General features: G+C 40.6%; 1 protein-coding gene across 10 annotated transcripts in view; it reads left to right on the top strand.

Annotated features, from left to right (window-relative positions):
* Nucleotides 1-23,183, top strand: part of PCDH15 (protocadherin related 15) — a 695,403-nt gene that overhangs the window by 471,301 nt on the left and 200,919 nt on the right. For 9 of the 10 annotated variants that reach the window (XM_065068175.1, XM_065068177.1, XM_065068178.1 and 6 more), the window contains 2 exons: nt 5,603-5,713; nt 8,246-8,416. In XM_065068175.1, coding sequence (XP_064924247.1) covers nt 5,603-5,713; nt 8,246-8,416 — 282 coding nt within the window. Of the gene's footprint in view, nt 1-5,602; nt 5,714-8,245; nt 8,417-23,183 lie in introns of those variants that run through there. The other variant, XM_065068174.1, reaches the window with a different exon arrangement.

Below are 23,183 nucleotides of genomic sequence, written 5' to 3'. Positions count from 1 at the left end.
CTTTGTGATGTGGAATATCCTTCCTCGCCCAGTAAACACAGCTGGATTTACCTTCCCTTTCATTGTGTCAATCATTAATAATCCCCTGTCTTCTCCAGTCTTGTTCCTGCAATTTGTCTTGGTTTTGGTGTGTCTTTCCAGTCCATCACAGGTAGTTGTATTTACTCCTACACATTCATACCTAATAGATTCACAGCTAAAAAGAGACTCTGAAAGAGACATTCTCATTTTTTAAATACAAATGTCTCCATGACAAAAGCGGGATGTATGTTATTAAAATAAAACAGTAGTAATCCCTACCTATTATCTTTGCAAACACATACTCTTAGAGAGAAGAAGCTGAAGGTGTTAAAATAAGTTCTCTTTAGGGTCAGATGTGTGAATTTCTCTATCATAACAAGTTTTTGCACATGGGTGGCTTGTTATTCATCCCCAAAATGACATAATGTTAAGGTGTGGAGTTGGGGGAATATAGTGCATAGTCATACTAATGTCTCATTGAGATTCCCTGCTTTTGCTGAGGGGGAATTTGAGCAGAAATGGTTTTGTGGGAAAACAGCAATCTGATTTTCAGTTTCATTGGAAGCACAGGTGTGCAAGTTCTGGTACAATTTGCACCATTTAAGCTGTACTCCTCATAAATGCTTCAGTCCAACTTCTGTTGAATTCAACAAGTGTTTAAATAGCTACTGAATTGACACTTTGTGCTCATACTTTTTAGGAGACAGAATTTTGTAGAATAGTGACAGAATCAAAGAGGAATTAAGTGTGAACTAATGATATAAGAGATTACTGTTTTACTTTACTGGGGTAATTGTTGGTATTTGCATAGCTACATGCTGAAGCATAATATGTATTTACTATATGTAAATATTTTGAGGACAGAGATGGATTCTTGAAAAACTTTGCAGCATATTAAGTTACTGTCTTTTCTGGGGAGCCTTGTCTTGCAAAGAGACAATGTCTTTTTTGGCACGAGTGGGATTGTGATAATAGGTATTTGGGAGATAGGGAATTTTCCGGCTTTGTATGCTGTGTATCTTTAAAATATTTGCAGTCATTTCTTAGAGATTAAATTGATCCTGCAGGCTCAAGCAGTCTCTTGAGTTGTGACGATTCAGTGCAACTACTCAAATGAGTAAAATTACTGGCACACGATGTGTGGGTTCATCATGTTTCATTCTCAGCTGTTGGTCGCGCTGGTGTTAGGTATGACTGAAGAGTTTCTCTCTAAACTTTAGAAACAAAGGCAAGGGTTTTCTATGGAAATAGGGGGTACTAAAAGTTATGCCAACATCACCTTTTGACTGTTTGCATAATGGAAGTGTTCTAAATAAATGCTATTCTGCTACTGCAAATGTTTCAAAAATAAACAGAAGGCAGGAAGGAGTGACCGGAATGGACAAGCAGTTTCAAGTGCACAAAACCAACCAAACGAAACCACCTTTGCATTCTGCTTTCTGCTCTTTTGTCTTTCCCTGGGCAGGGAAAAATTTAATGAAATATAACAAGGGCAAGTGTAGAGTCTTGAATCTGGGCAGGAACAACCCCAGGTTCCACTATAAGTTGGGCAATGACCTATTAGAGAGCAGCGTAGGGGAAAGGGGCCTGGGGGTCCTGGGGACAGCAGGGTGACCATGAGCCAGCACTGGGCCCTTGTGGCCAGGAAGGCCAATGGTACCTGGGGTGGGTTAGAACGGGGTGGTCAGTAGGTCAGAGAGGTTCTCCTGCCCCTCTGCTCTGCCCTGGGGAGACCACACCTGGAATATTGTGTCCAGTTGTGGCCCCTCAGTTCCAGCAGGACAGGGAACTGCTGGAGAGAGTCCAGCGCAGCCACCAAGATGCTGAAGGGAGTGGAGCATCTCCCGTGTGAGGAAAGGCTGAGGGAGCTGGGGCTCTGGAGCTGGACAAGAGGAGACTGAGGGGGGACTCATTCATGTTTACAGATATCTAAAGGGTGAGTGTCAGGAGGATGGAGCCAGGCTCTTCTCGGTGACAACCAATGGTAGGACAAGGGGCAACGGGTACAAACTGGCACACATAAGGTTCTACTTAAATTTGAGAAGAAACTTCTTCTCAGTGAGGGTGGCAGAGCCTGGCCCAGGCTGCCCAGGGGGGTTGTGGAGTCTCCTTCTGTGCAGACATTCCAACCCGCCTGGACACCTTCCTGTGTAACCTCATCTGGGTGTTCCTGCTCCATGGGGGGATTGCACTGGATCAGCTTTCCAGGGCCCTTCCAACTCCTAATGTTCTGGGATTCTGTTTGATTCTGTGATAATACTTAACACAAACGACTCAAATGATTTCTTCTGTTTCAGTAAAGATTATGAAAAATATCGGCACTGAAAAAATAATCCTTCCAGAAAATACTTCTTCCAGATAACTTTAGAATTTTAACATCCATTGAATATGTTGCTAGAGTGAAAACAATAATAAATATAAATATCCAAACCCCTTTAAATACAATTTCTGTTAAAATGTATTGTGCCACAGTGAAACAGAAGAGCTGCTTTGTATTTTGTTTACTCTTTAAGTCAAAGTGTTATATTGCTCATAGGCATCCTGGGAAATAATTATTCTAAAAGCATCTCCCACAACCACATCAGCCTCAGGTTGAATTTTGTGACCACTAATGGACTCATATTTTCCTCTCTTACTCAGTGAAGCTTATTTGTTCTTGTTGAGGGATTTCCCTGGTTGGAACAACTTCTTTGGAGTAGTTAGTTGCTTAATTGCATCTTTGCCTTACTATGGTATTCCCGATGAAGGAATGGATGGAGATGCCCACAGAGGGTTTGGCACCAGTGGCACGGTCTGCTGTCTTAGGAAAAGCAAACAAGTTACAGGTCCTGAGTTCCATTGCAGACTAGTTCAGACACGTGAAAAAGAAAAAGCCCTGTAAAAACAAGAGGTGTTATTCTAGAATTTGATATAACTTAATTATTTTGTTGTTTAATTGGGAAGCTCTATAAAAATCAAGTAGAAAAATGAATGCAAATCATATTTGACACAGGGCTGGGCTCTAGCTATCAGGTAAAGGAATGCTAGAAAACATTTCTTAGCTGTTCAAAGTTAACTATCGAGTTAATTAACTTGCCAAAAAGATTCTGTCTCCTAACGCAGAGTGGATTTTTAGATCTTTGAGAGCTCTGTTTATACCTGAAGGTTATTAACAAGTTCTGGACTTATTAGCTAATTTTACATAGATTCATTGCATTGTGTTTGGTGAGGATTCAAAATCAAACATTTTGAGTACATCTGGAGTTAGGAAAGATGCATAATGCTTTGACTATACCGATTTTTCGCATATCACTTCTCTGGGGAGTAAATGGAATTGTTATCCACGTGACTTTCCTCATTTTAATTTTGCTGGCCTGTATTCAGTGTCGGATGCAGATGCAGCTGGGATGTGATGGTGTCGTGCACATCTTTTAATTGTGTTGGAGCTTAATGGCAGTTTGGTTTGCAGCAGCAAGAAGCGGAGTTCGCAGAGGAATCGTAGCGCTTATCTGATGTGGTACCTTCAGGAGCGGCAGCACAACCTTATCTCTGGAAGTAAAGCTGTAAATGAGCACTGAACGATTGCATTTCTGTGCTGTGTTGGAGCAAGAGGGGACTGTAGATACAAGCAGTTTGGGAGGAAGTTGAAGTTTTTTACTGAAATTGTGCTGATCTTAACAGTTTAGATTGTAGAGTCCCACTGCAGTGCATCCTCACACCAAGATCTGCCAAAGCAAAAGCCGTTGTTTGGAGAGTGCTTTGCTTGATCCTCAGCTGCAGTCCTTTCCAGCTGGTTCTGCCCTTTTAAGCTGCTAATGCAGTTAGGAGTGTCTTCCTCCTGAATTACAAGTGGCACACACATCATCATCCTGTACAGCTCTGTTGAGGGTTTAGATTGTGGGGTGACAATCAAACCCTGGCAGATGTATTGTTAACCTCCTCCCCCCCACTTTCCCCTTTAGCCCCTCCCTCTCCCCCCTTCCCACTCAGGACAGGCGATCGGGAGGGAAAGAAGGACAGAGAGAAGAGAGCTGGAAAAATTAAAAATGTTTTACTAATGCTACTAATGAAATAGAGAAAATAATACAAAATATACAAAACCAATCTTGAAAGTCCCAGCAACTGCAGAGCCAGCAGCCGAAGTCCTGGACTGGACTCTCCAGCCAACCGGAGCTGGATTCAGTCTGTCACCGGCCTCAGTTCACAGGGATGACTCACAAGGTCCTCTCCTAATGTCGGCCATAAGGAAGAGGGATGAGATCCTCGTGATCTCCCACTTTTATATGCAGTATTCACGTGAATGGGATGTTGTACACAGTTGGTCAGTTTCTTGGTCACCTGTTTCTCGTTTCCCCTCTGGCGAGATGTCCATCCATGCTTATCAATAACCTCGCATTCCATTGCTGTGTTCACCAAAACATGTATCTGCTTCTCCAGGAAAATACAGCTGATATGAAGCTTTAGCTGACAGACACATTCACTAAAAGAGAAACTTGTTTTTTAACAAAGCCAGGACAAGCTCTCAAAGATATTACCCAACTGTTGGCGTAGTTCACAACCCACCTGCTTGGTTGTGCAAATACTGTTACAAAAGAGGAAGAGGGAGGCAAAAACCATGAACCCAACCCTACTTGGTTCTTCTTTGTTCCAACAGTAAGAGTCTGTTCTGGTTTCCTGTTTTGCCACACTATAAATGTTGTAATAGATATTTTTTTCCAGTGGGATCTATGTATTTTTTTAATCCCAGAAAGATGAGTGCTAAACTCAGCCATAAGCCAACAGTGGCTGAGTCTGTGATGTACTTTCCAATCCTGTTTTCCTGCACACCACAAATATCCACAATGTGGTGGATTTCACAATCATTATCATTTGTTTGCTGAAAAACAGGCTGCAATTTTAACCCGTTTCAGCTTTTAGCATCAAAAAAAGGCCTTGTTATGTTATCTAAGGAAAGAATAGTACTCTGTAGTTCTGTACTGTTTTCTGTGCACAGATTTTAGAATATTGTATTGCTGTTACCTGCTCAACATACTTAAATGTTAACTATATTCTACATTGGTGGATTGAAGCATGGACAGGTTTTTTTGGTGCGATTATTTTGATAATCAAACAGGAACCAGATCTCACATGAGAAACCTGTGTTTGTGCTTCAGTGTGTAGCGCTGATGTGCTCTGTGTTTAGTACTTCATTTCCAGAGTAAAGAGAATTTCTTAATTGATACTTTCTACAAGAGTGAGAAAAGAAAAGATGAAGACAGAGCAAACTGTAGAAACTGGAGACGTGAATTCTCAGCTGCCAAATAGGCGAAGCTTTTGCGAATGCACTGCTCTAAATTCAGCACAGCAAAGCTGCAAGGAGCAAGAGAGTTAGACTTAGTTTGTGGCTGGAAGTAATAATGTGTGTGCAAAGAATCAGAGAGAATTCTGTTACATACAGATTATTTGTTGGGGGGTTCTTATGGAGTAAACTGTGTGGGGAGAAAACACAAAGTAAATGCAATTTTGGCATGCCATCCAATCGATCATCTTGTTGTGGCCTATCTGAAATGTGTTTTAGCTTTGCAACATGTTCGATTTCATCATACTGTTTAAATTTTTGCAGACTTCCAACAGGACCTTTGATATTCCCCTCACGTTGTCCGGAGCAGTAGTTCTGCGGGAAAGACTGAATTATGAAGAAAAGACACGTTATTTTGTCATTGTTCAAGCAAATGTAAGTAGAGATCTCTTAATGGCCATTTATGCCACCGATTTTTAGTTCACAGATTTAAATTTTCCAAGGGAAGAAGGAATCTCCCTGAAATACTAGGTCTGATAATACTCTTCTCCTGAAGATCTTATTTAAGATTTATCTAGGTCATTGAAAGTTTAGACATATTATTACTGATTAAAAAGACTTGTTCAGTGTGTGTAACAAGACAACCTTTTTGGCACAAGGAACAAGCTGCAAATTTGAAATACAGCCCATGCAGAAAAGTGCATTCTAGTGTCACTAAATGTTCATTTTCTAACAAATCTAGCGATGCTAATTTGATCACAAATGAGATTAATGGATGCAATTTAGTTGTATCCTTTAGGTTTGAAATGTGTTTTTCTATAAGGAAGTGATTTTTTTTCTTTTAAGTCATATTGCATGTATATATAGTGGGTTTTACATAGGATAATGTGTACTGAGCAGAAAGGTGATGTTTATATATAATATATCTGCCGTCAGAGTTGTTTTTCGATGCCCTTGAGGGCTGTGAAAGCTTTTTTCCGTTTTTGTCCTTCAGGTAATAGCTGAAATGAAAACTTTTCTCATTTACCTCTGTTGTGCTACCGCTTCATTTGTGGATAAATGAGAACTCTCTGAAGCAACTTGAGATAGTTTGGTCCTGAATTCATGTGTTTATATTGCTGTCATCTTTCTGATACAGCATTGTAGATACGTGTCCTGGTTGTGGCTGGGATGGAGTTAATTTTCTTCCTGGTCGCTGGCATAGTGCTGTGTTTTGTGTTTTGGATTTAGGATGAGAATAGCATTGATAGCACATTGGTGTTTCAGTTGTTCCGAAGTCAAAGTCTTTTCAGTTTCTCTAGGTAGTGAGCAGTTGCATTGTGCATCACTCTATCAGTCTATTATTATTATTATTATTATTATTATTATTATTATTATTATTATTATTATTATTATTATTATTATTATTATTATTTCCCTTTTTGTCCTGTTAAACTCTCTTTATCCTAACCCATCAGATTTACCTGCTTCTTCCCATTCTCTCCCTGTCCTGCTGGCAGGAGGCAGGGAATGAATGAGTGGCTGTGTGGTGTTGAGCAACCTACCAGCTTACACAACAACGTGTTTTACAATCCCCTTTCCTACATATTTTGTGGCACGCTCAGCATTCCCCCAACAGAAGGTGGGCTCAGGGGGTATCTCAGTGCTTTTTGCACCTACAGATGTTTCCTGGCTGCTAGAACAAGTCGTTGTACGTTACAAATATTGCAGGCTGCATCTAGTTCTCTCTTCCTTATGTTCCACACAATCAAACTTCTGTTTCACATGAGCGATGACCATTTGATGTTCTTGCATCCTGAAGATACTGCATGGGATTAATTACTCTGTATCTGTGGTGATCCAGCGTTATTCATACTGGGGGAATGTAAAAATGTTTAGTTGGTGGTAAAGGCTGCTCCTTGTAGCTGGGATTGGTTTTCATTGTTGACCATGAAGAAAGCTGAATTCAGAAATTCCCATATCCAATAACTGTAAATGTAAAGATGTTCCAAGAACTGAGTGGACCGCAAACAAGGAAAAAACCACTTCTCCAGTCTTATGGAGAGCAATGACTCAGATGATGATATTAAACAGCACAAATAAATTTTTAAAAATTGCTTTTTTAATTTCTGTCAATGTTATCCTAGGATAAGGGGGCAAGACTCAGCTAATGGCCCATATTCCCTCCACAAGATTTCATTTTTGTAAGGAAAAGCTGTTACAACAGTTCCTCTTTGACAACGGAACTCTTTTTGACTGTTTTAAAAAGTTATTTGTTAGTCGTGTTGTTTGTTCACTATGATAACAGAAGAATAAAAAGGTGAACTGTCACAAGTGTGTACATTTTTCAGCATATAAAAATAATGCGAGTGGTTTCCAGAATTCAGCAAAGTGTAGTTTATTCTGGACCATGTGGAAATTAAGAATAAAAAGGGAGGGGGGGAAGGAGGTGCTAAATCTTTCTTAAATTATGGCACATGGAGGTGGATTGAGCATTACAGTCCAGAGCCTCTTCACTGCCACTTAGAAAAGTAGTAATTACTGCTTATGCTTTGCATTTCTGTAAGTTCAAGTGTTTTACTTGTAGATACAATTTGGTAGAGCTACACAAGGCAGCATATGAACATATTTCAGATTATGAGTAAGGCACAAGGAACTTTTTATCTTTTACAAATAAATACGCTGCATTTTTATAGATTTAACAAGATGTATCTTAATTGCACACATTCCTTGGAATTGATTTCTCTACACTGTATTATTTCTGAGTGATCGATGTCTCAAAGTACTTATTAATTCAAGCGGGAAACTGTATTTCTGAGCCTTTGTGAAATTAAAAGCTGTAGCTCTGAGGCTGAAGATTCTGTAATTAGCTGTTTCCTAGAACCCGGATAATGATGGTGCATAGATGTTTTGCCCTTAGCTTTAAACTTCTGTTTGTAGATTCCAAATTCAGAAAGTCTCACCAAATATAACTTGTTTGCTCCACAGGACCGAGCCCAAAATCTTAATGAGCGGAGGACGAGTACAACCACGCTGACCGTAGACGTGCTCGATGGCGATGATTTGGGCCCGATGTTTCTTCCCTGTGTCTTGGTGAATAATACTCGTGACTGCAGACCTCTCACCTACCAAGCAAGCTTGCCAGAACTGACTGATCCTGTAAGTCCTCTTTTTTTAGTAGGAGTTTTATACATTTGTTTTGCAAACAAGCGTAATCTGTGGACACAATTGAGAACTGTAACTGGAAAGGTCACGTGTGCTTGATGCCATGTTTTATGTACTAAAAGAAAGAAAACCAATGTAAGATATATGTAGGAATAGATGGTGAAATTCTAGCTTGGTTATAGTGGCAAACTGCTCCTCGCCTACAAGGGCTGAGTCTTGGTGAAATTTGGGAAGTTGTGGAGTTGCTTTTCCTGATATGTCTGTGTTTTGCTCTCGAGTCCTTTTGAGAAAATTCTTGACATTCGAGATTGTTACAGTCCTTAGGAGAAAGATTTTTGGCAGGAGAGGCATTAGTCACTAGTCCCTGAAAAGGTTGTGTGTTGCCATTCTCTGGTCTCAGTCAAGAGACATTAAAGAGATCCGTGTGTTTTTTCTCGTGGAAATGCTTGTACTGAGTACATCGGTTAATACATCAGTGAGTACAGGGATAAAGGTCAGCATGAGGCTCATTTCACACCGGAACATGCACAATGAATCACTACAAAGAGGAGCTTTATAATTTTGTGATGAAAGGTGGTGCCAGCTCCCCTTCCTCACAGGAGAACCGCTGCCTTCTGTAACAGAGATGTGCAGCTCTGCGGCGAGCGAAATAGAAAAATTAATTTCTTAATTGATATTGATACATGACTTTTGATTGATGTAGTTAAGAATATAAAAAGGAAGAACTGATTGAATCACTAGGTATTACCCCATCTGATTGACACTGACATTAAGATAAGGTTGAATATTGACATAAAGATCATGACTTTCCTTGATCATTGCAGGACACGCTCCATCCCTCTTCCTCTAACCGTGAGATGGGAAGTTTGAGGCTGTAAGTGTGGAGGTTCCTGCTGTTCTCTGCCTTATTGGTCTTGCCGTCCGCTGCCTCCTACTCTTTTGCCAACCCATATGTTACGGTTTCCCAATGCGAATGTGCTTGAGCAGGGTCACCAAGCTCTGCCAGCACCCTGCTTGGGTGATGCAGGTGATGCTCTTAGTGACTTTCAAAGTCTCTCCCAGTTACTTTATGTGCTTTAGGACCAGCTGAAATTGTGGCTAGTACGCAGCAGTTGATCAATTCCTCTGCACAGTTTAACAGTGTAGGCTCTGGTTTAATAACCAGTACAGTCTCAAAGAGGTAAGGCAGGGCTTATTGTAATCAAGATAGGTGATTAGTGTGCCTTCTGGTTAAGGGAGGGCTAGAACAAGTTTTGGGAAGGTGATATAAGTCTGGTGGGACCCCTGGGCAAATTTCTTGGAGAAGACTGGGCACGTGCACCTCCAAGGGCGGTGATTTCTCTCTGCTGGACCAGCTCTTCCTAACAACTGGAGCCTGAGTTGTAAGGTGTAACGAGACTGGAGCCTTGGTATTGGGTTTATAACAGCAGCAAATCAGTTGTGAAAAGGGAAGGGGAGAGATGTTCCATATTTAGCCTTGTTATATTGATTTACACATTTTTTTCTCTCACTTCTACTCCTTGGTGTTTGATAAGCCATTGTAACTGTGGTGTCTATTTTTGACTTTGTGAACAAATGCTTTGACTTTAAATTTTACATTAATTTGCCTTGGGCTTAGTGTCATTTTAAGGAAACTGGGCTACCACAAGTGGCCTCACCAGCGTTACTGGGGTACCCAGACTACGTGGGATGACAGGCTATGACCCCATTTTATCTGCACAGATCTGATAGAGTTCCCAGTACAGAGGCAGGTGAGGCAGAAATTTTTTGTAACCAGTGGTTGGTCATTACAGTGGTTTTTATCTGGTTACCTTAAGGTATAATGCAAATCGTACAGTTTTCCTGCTACATCTCTCGCAGATGGAATTCCGCTCTGTCTCCATCCCTACCCGTGACCAAGAGCATACGCTGGGTCTTGTTTGTCCAGCCTGAAAAAAATCTGGCTAGTGATTTAGGTGCCGAGTTGCAAAATGTATTCATTTAAACTTTATAAGCTACAATCTGTTCAGATGTCAGCTTTTTCTGTTTGCTTTTTGCCTTTTTGCACCTTGAGAAATCTGATCCATGGAATGAGAAACCCGTTCTTTTGATAAACTACCAGCAATTTGCTGTTTATCTTATTTACGGCACTGCAACCGTTTTGATAGAGCTAAGTGGAAGAAGGATGCTTGAACACGAAGTTTTACCTTGGTGTTCCTCAAATATTTACTTGACTTCTAAATTATAATGCGTTTAGAAGATACAGATGGTACCTAAGAAGCCTCAGCGAGGTGTAGCAGGTGGAACGGAATACTGTTTGCTGAAGTCTTTTTCATTGTAGCCACTACATAGGCTAAAGGACTGGGTTTAGTCCAGCGTTGTCATTTTGTTAATTTGCTTTGTAATTTTTCAACAAACATGAGAAGGAATATTAATGAATCTAGAACAAAGAGCGTTGAAGTATGAATTATTCAGAAGCAGTAACTTGAAAAGAAGTCCTACTTTGCAGGGAAAGATGCCTACTCAGCTGACCCCTAAAATAAAGAATTCAATGTAACTGGTAAGAAGAATATTTTTGTTCAGTCTTGCATGGTTACTTATGTTTAGTTGGCCTCCATCCATGAATTTACTGAGGTAAAAATCAGATTTCCTTTCCAAGCTTCTTTCCCTTAGATTCTCTAAAGCAGTTGCATACATTGGCAATGAAGAATCCATACAGCTTGTGCTTTGTTTATGGCCTTTGGCTGGCAGAGATGGAAGAGACCAGCAAAATTAGTGGAGCTCTTTGTTACCGGAGGAACAATTTATTTTCCTGAATAACAGTGTCAAGGTTTACACTGTGCCTTCTGAGAGCTGGTCTGACTCATGGCAGTATTAATAATATTATTAAATCCGCTCCAGGCTGGGCAGAGTGCTGTATAATTACTGTCTGTACACTTGTGACAACCTCTTTTGCATTTTCTGCCATTTGCACAGGCGGAGTAAATATGCCCCAAGCTGCAGATCTTCCAAGCAGAACCAGAGGTTATCTGCTGGTCCTGTACGTGTGCATATAGAATGAAATACTAACATAGAATGATCCCTTTTTGATCAGCCGGGTGCTGTGACCAGCTGAGCGTTGCCACAAGGTGAAATGTTCTTTGCCAATGGTTGCCTGGATTGGTGGCTGTCACTCTTTCAGTGCCACCAGTGAGCTACTGGAATTAATTGCTACAATGGCTTCATTAGGCCAATGATCACAGCTAAGATCATACACGTGTCAGTGTCTCTTATATCAAATGCTTGTGAGATGCTCTTGCGACACGGTAGAGGAAGCAGAAACTCATGGTTATGAGTCAACAAGCTTTGATGTTGTTATAGCTTGTTAGCTCTTCTGAATGCTTAATCGCCTCACAGCTGCTGAAGCCTGGACACAGAGCTCCGTTACTGGCCTGTAATCCACACCTGAGATTATCCGTCGCTTCCCTGGGCAGTCATTTGGTCAGGAAGTACTAACCCGTTGAGTCCGATTCAGCGTCCACGACAGTGATGGGGTTGCTGCTTTACAAGTTCCCAGGCTGGGAGGGAAAAGAAATAAAAATCTACTGAGTTTTGAGTCCTCTAATAATAATTGCAAACAAAGACACCAAAGCCCATGAGAAAACAACGTTCTCAGTCATTGTTAGAAGTTCTGTCTCATGATACACTTGCAAATTCCTCGACTTCATGCCCTTGAGGGGAATGCGAAGTACAGCAGTGATCTCTTACAGAGAGCTGGCATAAACCATTCAGAATTGAAGTTCCACAAGCCAAATGTATCGCCTCTAACAGAAATAAAAGAGGTGCCTGTGCTGGGTGAAAGGATGCAGGTATGAACCTCCCGTGTCTGCTCATTGCTCCCTGTACTCATGTGTGGTTTTCCATAACTTTCCTGCTTTAGGAATGGATTTATTGTTATTAGCTAGATTTCCATTTCTGAGAAAACTTGTGGTGTTTGTTAGGTTTGAGTTTTGGGTTTTTTTTGTTACAAAGTTTTATATTTAGCTTACTATTTCTGTGGCTGATCAAATCAGGTGATTTATTGTCTCAGGAAGGCTTCAATAAATTAGCGTTAATGAACAGTATGTGCAACTCATCAAATGGAGTTAGAAAACATAACCTCATGAACATCTCATAACATTGAAAAGATAATTCCTCCTCCTTCTTTCTCCTTCTGTCTGTTCCCGTCATGCTTACTTTGCGAAGGTCTTGTCCATCTCTTTACTCACTTTTTCCCATCATCATGCAGAGAAGGAAAGCCAATTAGCAGTAAAATGTAGATGAGGTTTATTTAATCAGTAACTGGGCTAGTTTTGCAACAAACTGATTCATTATCAGGTTCTGTAGGGTAATTACCAGTCTACATGAACACTGATATACTCCGTGACACCTGTGAGGCTTTCTTTGTACTAATTCAAGCTTCAACACTTTAACCACCTAGCTGCATTATGAGACGTTGCTTATTAATGCACCACTGGTACATCTTCCTACATGGCAAGTATTGATTTTTGTACTAATTATCCTCGGTATCCTTAGGAGTTGTGTTAGCAGGGACCTTGCAGAGCCTGCGGGCTCAGCCGCCCTGTTGGGAGGCTCAAGGAGATGGGTCTGAGCAGAGGATGAAAGGCTAAAATAAAAAACAATCATCATAAAAACATGTCCATGCAGCCCGTAACACAGGTTTGAAACTGTGCGAACTGCTGACTTCGGAGGTAAGGCGGAATGAACAGTTTTGCTCCACTGTCACAGAAATTAAGAGTTACAATAATTTTTTTATTGCACGTTTAGGTCATTATATGTTCTATATTTAAAGCAGAGCAGGGTATTTTTTGATCATTTCAACAAGCTTTTTCATTTCCTCTTCCCAAAGGAAAAAGGGTTTGAATACTTCACACAAGGGACAAAACAGTTCTTGTTGCTTGCATATACGCAAAGCACAATAAACCATCATTATATTAAGAATTGTGACTACACAGTAAATTCATCAAATCCTCAGTTTTACCTTGACAGAAAGTCCATCTCACTTGGAATCCAGAGTCACTCGAAGTGTTCCTAGTTAGCAGTGAAGAATGCATATTGCATCAGACTCATAGGTCTGTAAAATACAACAGATGCTTTTCAAAAGCCGTGTTTTGTCGTTTCATTTCTTGCTGAAACTCACGCCAGTTCTTCTCCAGGCCATTCCCCGTTCCCTCTCAGTGTTCTCGCTCAGCATCGCAGGGTGATGTCCCGTAGCAGTTGCACTAAAAGATCTTTCATAGCACCTTCCCTGGTGGTGTTATTTGCAGTTATTGTTGGGGGACTTGAGAACTGACCCTTGTGGGAACCGTCACAGGTGCCCATCTTGGGTTCTTCTCTGGAAATGCTGTCCCAGGGAACTGAGGTCACAGCAGCACAGGACAGGCTTGTTTTGTTGTGATGGAGGAGGAAATAAAGAGTTGGGTGGAGGACTGAAGTTGGTGGATAGTGCTGGGAGCACAGGACAAATGGACTGGAGTTGGACCAAGGGTTGGACTTGATGATCTCTGAGGTCTTTTCCAACCCAGTCGATTCTGTGACACTTCTGTAAGTAAACAGGTTTAATCAGCTCTGTACAAATCCATTTTATAGCTAATTAACGTTGCAGAAGATGTGCTGGTTTTTCACAGCTTCTGAGCTTGAGGATGATAATGAGTTAACAATTCTTTCTAAATGAGTTTCACTGCAGTTCCTTCCCATCTGACGGTACAAATCCCAACTCCTTCCAAACAGAAAACCCCCTGGAACTTCTCATCTGGAGACACGCTAATATATCAAACTTGCTGCGAAACAAGTCGTGTCTGAAACTTTTGGAAACAGCTTCTCCCCACCTTAGTGATAACAGCAGCTATTAGTCAAAGAGAGAAGTCTCTAAAAATGTTCAAGGTTTCTTTTTAGTGTTTAATTCTTTATTTCTCATTTTTGCTGTGGGAAATACCTACCCACAGAAGACATTTTATCCTTTTTACCATGCAAACTAAAGCCAGACAGCCTGCTGTTTCAGCCTCAGCTTCTATACAGATGCTAAGTAAGATTTTTGCAGCGCTGAAGCACACAGTCTTCCTAATTTGGCAAATTAAAACTTGAGTCTGAGTTGAAGTGAATATACGTGGTTAAATCAACTTTAATATAACCTTTCAGTTTATAAGGAAGCTGCGTCTTTTACTTATGTGAAGGGTCAAATCTCATGGAAAAGCAGGAATGCTTATCCCTGATGAAAGGGGGTTTTCTTGCCGTTTTTTGTAATCATCACTGCTTAAATTCGAATGTGCATGGGGAGTGAATTTACCCCTACTTGACAGTCCAACTGCATAAAGCTAAAAGATCAGGTTAGATTGCCAGTTTTTCGTGCCAATTCATTTTTTTCTTGGTTAGATATAGTACATTTAAAACAGGTGTTCATGGCTGGTTTAGGAACCTGTTTCTGAAGCAGTTGCATCTCAATATGCCTTTTTTTCTTTGCCATATTTTTCCTAAGATATGGAGTCTTTTATGGCAACATGGTAAAAGAGGTTTGCCAGCCCTTGGCTTACTCTGCCTGTGGACTCTTCCTGTGCATCAAGCGTCAGGAAATAATTTGCGATTTAATTTGTTTCTAATTATTCCTTTCTCAGCAAAGTAGATGCAGTCCAATTTTTGGCCTGATGCTAAATGTTCTTTTAGGGGATGGTATTTCCACTTAATCCTGGTATTAGACCATGATTGAGCATGGTTATGTCTGCTGGCACAATCAAATGTTAAAATATAGCTTGGGTTTGTGGCTTTCAGAGAAAATAGTTTCATCATTAGGAGAAATGAATGTTTCTCTTTATACATTTTATTCCCCCCTTCATCTGTTTCTTCATCCCTTCCAGTGTTAGAAACTCATCTTAGCTTTGAATTCCAGTGTGTGTTTCTCGGTAATCAATACATGGGAACGTAGCAAATGCCGTATCCGCTGTGCTGTGTTCATCTCCAACTTCATTCCGTTCGCGTTGCCTCAGGATCCCTTTTACATTTCCCAGTAACGAGCCCATGTGTTCTTTATGTCCTATGGTTTCAGGGCTTGATAGGAAAGAGAAATAAGCATAAGCACGCTTGGGTTTTAAATAAATGTTTAGCCGAGAAAATCAACTTCTAACAACTTATTTATGAGTTTCTATACAGAAATATTTAAAGGTAAAGCTTATATTTGTGTAACGTTTCTGCATGCTCTAATGAATGTAGTAGCTCCAGAGCACAGAACATCAGACCTCTCGTACATTATATTCCAGGCTGTTAACTTTTCGGTTTTACCATACACACATATTGTCCAGCTTTCTGTATGAACTCATTCTCTTATTTAGCACCATAATAATTTTGCATTTTCTCCACAAATACTGCTGCGTCTGAGTAAACGTTAGGAAAAATAGCACTGGCAAATGGTTACGTGCTATAATACTAAAAGGTTTATGTACTTTTCTTATCTGTATGTTATATCTTGGAGTATTTATTTAGAAAAACCTGGCAATTGGCGTAAATTAGACTGAAATCTTTGGTGAAAAATAGCATGTGCCATGAGATGAATGAATTCCTGTGTATTTACTAGCCAAAAATTAATTGGTAGACAGGGCAATGGTGTCACTTAAACTACACTGCAAGAACAAACCAGAGAAATGCTTCAAAAATTGGGGCTGGAACTATATTCGTTCTCGGGTTTTTCCTTGTTCGGTAAATAAGAGTCTCATGTCTGAGGCTTCGAGACGGGCTGAGAGATGAACAAATTGATCCATTTCTCAGGTATTAATTTTTCATTAGCAATTTAGGTAAAACCTGCAACTCGGATTAGGAAAGGGAAAATGAAGATTGATTTCCATGACACATACGCAGTTGTCGGTGTATTCTTTTAAATGAAAAGGCAAATTGTTGTGGCCAAGTGATTTGCAGTACAGTTGAGCGGCAGATAGCAATTTTTCTAATTAAATGGAAGCATAGCGGCATGATGAACTGATTGGCAATCCTGAAAAGCAAGTCGAAAGCTGCGATAAAATCTTGGGTGCAGCGACTCTTTTCAAGTTTATGGATAAACTTTTCATTTGCCTTTTTTTTTTTGTCTCTTTTCACACAAATTGCAGCCATACAGAGGTCACCAGATTGATATTAAGCTCAAAGTAATGGACAATATTGAACAACTGGTAGCGTTCAGAGTAGATTTACTAGCATAGGTATTTAATAACTTGATACCGGTGATTTTTAATTAACTCTATGGAAATGACTCTTCCAGCCAAGTCCAAATGAACAGCTTTGATAAGCTATTGATTATCTGCTAGTGCATGATAAGGAGTCATAAAAGGCCTTTTAAGTTTTCTGTTAAGATTCTTTCCTTTCTCTTCCATTTTTGTGATTGATTCTGTCTCCCATATGCAATGTCTTGATAAGTAGAGCCTTTTTTAAAGTAGTGAAAAGTAGTGAAGCATGAAAAGGTTAAAATTACAAAGATGTGATGGTACAGGTAATTAATTTTTATGTATTTGGGAGTATAGCAAGACAGCGTGGCTAATTAAAAAGAATTGTCAGTAAAATTGTCAGTAACTTTAATATGTGAATACATGAGCCTGAGAATTGTTTCTTAGCAGTTCAGTATCTAAGATTAACTTGTGATGTTAAATACAGGTATATTTCAGATAGAGGAAAAGCTAAATTGGCTGCTTTTCACTTCTAGAACAAACAAAACCGTGCTTTTAACTTATCAAATGTAACTAATGTTTCCAGAAAACAGATGTTTCATTTATTGCAAACACTGTTTCTGGTTGAGAAAATGATAGCAAGGCTTCAGAATAAGTGAATAGAGACTGAAAGGTGCTTTCCTGCTGGGGGGTTTAACCAAGTTGCATTTCAGAGATAGAGGTGATGCCTATGGGTGGGAATAAAGGGGCTATATCGGAGTTTGGGGTTGGATTATGTCAGGATTTGGGATTCCTGTGCTGGAGATCCTGCTTCCCATGTTTGGGGGCAGAATAGTGAATTTCAGTGAAAGACACAACAGGAAGACACATGGACTTTTTTATAATGCAAAAAGAGACCTGTCTGAGCATGATTTCCATGCTTTAGGTCTTTCACTCCTACTAATCTTAAAATTCACAAGTGAAGGTTTTAAGGGGAAAAAAGATCAAGAGCTTGACTGAAAACTGCAAAGTTTTGGACAATATGTAGTCAAAAATTAAATAGGACGAGAAAAGCATCATTGCAGATCATCTTTGAAGCCGTGTTTGGAGTGAGAGAAACACGTTTTGGTTCTTGCTAGGACTGGGTTGTCGAGTGCCCCGTGATGCACAGGAGAAGCAGGAACCCAGGTTGGTCAGCAGAGACCCCCATGGGTTCGATATTTGGCTGATGGTGAGAACAGGCCCATTTTCTAGGTAGTCATCAAGCTGTACGGTGAAATTTTAGAGAGTTAATCTCAAATCTGATTCCTTTAATTATCAAGAGTAAGGGGGGAATAAACTGGTGAAAATGACTGATTTTATCATAGACTTAATTTTCTTTTTTCCAAACATAGATATGTTCCATTAATTGCCTGATATTTATCATCGTGGTTAGTAACTTTCTGGTACAACTAATCTGCAATTCTTATGGCTTTGTCAGAATCTCAGAAGAAGAAGGGTCCTGATTTTGCTTGGAAGAAGTAACTGTGGAGCTGTAATTAGAAGTCATTTCCTTTCAGTAATGAAGATCTGCTTTAATTCAGTTTGTTCTGGCACGTCAGCCACATAAGCCAAATAGAAGAGTGTTGGAGAGGGTTCCTGCTTCACTACTGGAAACCACCTCCTTGTGTGGCAGAACCAGGGCCAAAAATCTGCTCCATTGATGAGGTACAAAAACTGCCAGCCACCCGCTGTCTTAGTTGAAGAGATCTTGCTGTTCTTTGTTCATTCTCTATTTTCATTTTAAAGTCTGTCAGAAAGAAGAAAAGACCAAAAAAAAAACCACCCCACCTTGTAAAAAATGACTTTAGGATAATGTGTGAGATCAAAATAATTACGTGAGGACGGTACAGAAGTGTGATTCCTCGCTATAGTGAGATACCCCGCACCCTGGGGTTTGAAACCACCTTGCTTTCTGTGATGCCATTAAGGGATTTCAGAAACGAAGTGGTTGAGCCTTTCTCTCCTCCAAACCTCGAGCTTCAGGGGACTAAAGTGCCCGAGAAACACCATCCCTGTGCATCCTGAGCTCGGGCCTAGATCTTGAACATACAAGCAGCTGCTTGTGTGGTTTAATTGCCGTCTTGGATATTTGCCATGACCAAGAAAAAGCCACTTTCACAATCTGCATTTGTGTTTTGTATTTCATAAAACTTTGCTTGTTACAGCATGTAGTAGAGCTATTGTCAAAGAGGAGGCTTATATATTAATGTATTTGATCCTTAAATGTCATTGAGAAACATTTAAATGTTGACATTTAGACGAAATACTTTTGCAGTGATGTTTTATCAGTGAACTTAAGAAAAATTCTCATCTATGTCATAATAGTGATCCTTGTAGAGATAATCATCATTTCAGTAGCTAGGCAATCCCATTAAACTAGAAACAAGCCGTTCATTAAGGGTTGGGAAGAAAGATTCCCCTATCAGCTTGTTGTTAATACTTGGGTAGAAAACCTTGCTTAAATCCTCAGAACCTTTCCTCTAGAGCATGCGGAAATCGTGGTGGAACATGCTCTGCGGAAACAGGAAAATGTGGTTACTCAGCTTTGCATCCATCCCTCAAGTTCAAAGAGCTCGTATGGCGAGATAGGCAGGAGTTTGCTTTGTAAGTAATTCCTGCTTTTTGTTCTGGAAGACCAGTGGACTTGAGGAAAGAAGCGTTAAATGTAAAATTTCAATACACTGAGGGTGGTGCTCCATAGTGGTGAACGTTGAACTCCTCATATCAGCCTGACTGATGGGAATCCCAAAATGTCAGAGATTGGAAGGGACCTCAAAAGATCATCCAGTCCCGTCCCCAAGCCGGAGCAGGAACACCCAGATGAGGTTACACAGGACGGTGTCCAGGCGGGTTGGAATGTCTGCACAGAAGGAGACTCCACAACCTCCCTGGGCAGCCTGGGCCAGGCTCTGTCACCCTCACTGAGAAGAAGTTTCTTCTCAAATTTAAGTGGAACCTCTTGTGTTCCAGTTTGCACCCATTACCCATTGTCCTGTCACTGGTTGTCACCAAGAAGAGCCTGGCTCCATCCTCCTGACACTCACCCTTTATATATCTGTAAACATGAATGAGTCCCCCCTCAGTCTCCTCTTGTCCAGCTCCAGAGCCCCAGCTCCCTCAGCCTTTCCTCACACGGGAGATGCTCCACTCCCTTCAGCATCTTTGTTGCCCTGCGCTGGACTCTCTGCAGCAGTTCCCTGTCCTGCTGGAACTGAGGGGCCACAACTGGACACAATATTCCAGATGTGGTCTCCCCAGTTCAGAGCAGAGGGGCAGCAGAACCTCTCTGACCTACTGACCACCCCCTTCTAATCCACCCCAGGTACCATTGGCCTTCCTGGCCACAAGGGCCCAGTGCTGGCTCATGGTCACCCTGTTGTCCCCAGGACCCCCAGGCCCCTTTCCCCTACACTGCTCTCCAATAGGTCATTGCCCAACTTATAGTGGAACCTGGAGTTGTTCCTGCCCAGATGCAAGACTCTACGCTTGCCCTTGTTCTATTTCATTAAATATTTCCCTGCCCAGCTCTCCAGCCCGTCCAGGTCTCTGGATGGCGGCACAGCCTTTTGGCTACTTGACTGCAGGTTCAACACTTCCGAAATTTCCACTCCTTTGAGATTTTGACTTTGCTTGTTCACCAGGTGAGAAAACAGTTCTACCAAAGCAGAGTTCTCTGAAGGGCGATAAACTATGTGTAAATAAAAAAAAACAAGCCAACATCCTTAACTTAATAAATCTACGTACAGAACGAATCGTCAAGAAACAAAGAATCTGGGTGAAATACTGACCTACTAATTTCTATGTTCACCTCTTTTCTTTTAATTATTTTTAATTGATTGTTTTTTTGGTTTAGTTTCACACAAATTACCATAAGAAAGGTCCCACCAGTGGTACTGGTGATACTTCCCCAAAGGGTTCTCCTACGTCACGATTAGAAGCGCCGTCTTAAAAATGGATTTAATAATAGATTGTTTTGGGTTTGTGCTGTGAACCTGATTTTGCAGCCCAGGTGAACTTTGGGCAGCTACGATGCCCCCAGCAAGGTGCACGGCCCTATTTGGGTGAAGATCCTTGTTGTTCTGCACGTTTTGAGCCTGAACGCCAGGTATTTGTTTAGACATCCCCGAGATTGTTTTGAAGAGACAGGGATCTCTCTGTAACACAGTTTTATAGACCTTTTGTGTATTTTGTCTGTGTCATTTTTCTCAGGCTGAAAGGTGCTTGCTCAGCCAGAGTCTGTATATATCAGGCCATGCCTTGCATTTGATCGTAGCTTTGATCAGAACTTCTTTTGCCTTTTCTAGTGTATTATACTGTGGCTAATTTTTCTAAAGGCATTAGAGAAGCCATCAGGCTCTTCTCCTTAATCTCAAGATTAAGTGTTTGCAAATTCAGCTGAAATTGGCAACTGTTGACACAGCTGACAACTGTATTCTTCTTCCCTTCTGAGAGAAATAAGCATTTAAAAGAAAACAAAAAGGGTTAATATTTCACAGACTTTTGTATCATAATGAAATCACTCTTAGAAATGAAAGAAGAAAGTAATTAGGTAATGTTACAGTGATCTTTAGATATTTTCTGGTTTTTATGAATCTGTGTAAAGCAGAAGTAGGTACGTTTGAGTTTTACAACTTGCTGTTCTCTTGCCTCTTCCTGAATCCTGAACAGAAATCGTCATAATAAACCTCCCATGGAGAATTTGAAAGATAATCAAGGCAATAGATTCCATGTTTCGTGTGGTAAAAAGTGAAATGTCAGAAAGGAAACGTTTATTGTTCTTTAATCACAGTCATCACAATGGGACGAGTAGAAGCTCCAGTCTGAATTGTTCTTTTGCCTGAATTGCACAGGAGATTATACCTGACGGCCAAGGCAGGAGGCCCATTGCATAATGGATTTCGTTTAGTCTCCAGCACAAATTCTCTGTTGGAGACGTTTCTCATAAAGCATGTCAGATACAGAAAAAGCAATTTGGTAAACACTGTGATCAGATCCTGATGAAATTCAATTCCTTTTTGGACCTGCTGTTCCTGGAAGACATCATTGATAAAAACAGTCTCTATTTTCCTCTTTGCTCTGATTCATTATGCTGTCTTGCTGCTGTTTCAAAATACATTTTCCCCCTCAAAGGTGGCTTGTTTTTACAAATAAATGAAAGGAATTGTGCTTTTTGGCAGCTTACTTTGTTAACAATGTGATCTGTCAGGATATTTGAATTTTACAGTTTTCATTTTAGTAACCTGCACAAACATTGGACAGAGCACAGCAACCATGGATTGTATTGAACAACCGAAGAAGGTGCTAAAAGCTATTTGACAGTTACGGTCCTGAATTTAGAAAGCAGCTCCGTTTCTAATAATCAATCTCATGTCTTGGTGTTTCTCATCAGTTAGTAAAACACTTCTTGTACGCCCACAGAAGACGTGAGAGGTTAATTCAGATATGGCAACTCCATACGTTTCTATCAGTAGCTTTTAGAAATGAGGGTGAACTTCTGAAAAAATACATATATAGAAAAGTTAGATTTATTTGAAACTTGGCGATCAACCCCCATTATTATTACTTTCTGCATATTCATAGCTTTGAACGATTTTTAACAATGATTTCATAATACTAGTTTTCCTATGGGCTGTTCCCCTGGGTGTAACGCGGTTCCTGTTTCACTAGTGGTGCTGAGAATGGTGCCGTTTCCCCCAGCTGCAGAGCTCGTTTTCGGGAATGCTGCCCAGATTTCATTTTCACGTCATGTATGGACATTTCACACCGTTGGGTTGGACTCTGCAACACCACTGGTGGTCACAAGTGTTATTTGAACAAAGCATGGACCTTGATGTACTGATTAGGTGAATTGGCTGCAAATTTTTAGTGTTGAGCGACGTAGATTTGGAGTTGGTTTCCTCACGTAGCTTTGCTATTTCTCAGAGAGCGTTTTTTCTCAGGCATGGAATTTTTGTTATATAGACCTGTTTGGCTCCTGCGACAATTTGATCAAAACAATTTTCTGTGAAGGATTTACTCTTCATTCTGTGTTTCAGCTTCCCGGTGTGTTATTCAACGTGACATACACAATCCGACTGATGACCAGTTTTTGGTGCTATCTTTGGCTGTGTATGCTGTTCTAGGGTCCTGCTTGCTTTGGGGATTTACTTCACTTGTGGCTGAATAACTCAGTTGAAATATTTTCTACATTTTCCTGACACACAAGTACTTTATGATGGATTTGTGTTCATTAGTGTTTTGTCACAGCCCTTGTTGTACTGGGAAAGCGTCTGAAGCAGCAGCAAGAAACGATGTTGGAATGGGTTTGCAATTCTTCCCGCTGTTTTAGTGCAATAGAGTCTGCAGTTCTGCACAGCATGGCTGTCATGTAGCTAATTTCCAATTTACAGCTTGTGCTCTAACCTCATGTGCTCTAACCTACACAAGAAGAAGCAGTGTAGCCATAATGATTCATCAATTAATCAACAACTTTGTTGGTTTAATAGTGTAGGGCTCCCTTTGAAGGGGTCCTGGGTGTCAGTATGGGGTAATGTATGTTGCTTTACTAATATTTTCTATTCAGCAAAAAGCTTCCCACCCTT

Source organism: Columba livia, chromosome 6, assembly GCF_036013475.1.
Source record: "Columba livia isolate bColLiv1 breed racing homer chromosome 6, bColLiv1.pat.W.v2, whole genome shotgun sequence".
NCBI classification, from domain to species: domain Eukaryota; kingdom Metazoa; phylum Chordata; class Aves; order Columbiformes; family Columbidae; genus Columba; species Columba livia.
The sequence above is the reverse complement of the archived record's forward strand: the minus strand, read 5'-3'. Positions and strand labels throughout refer to the sequence as shown.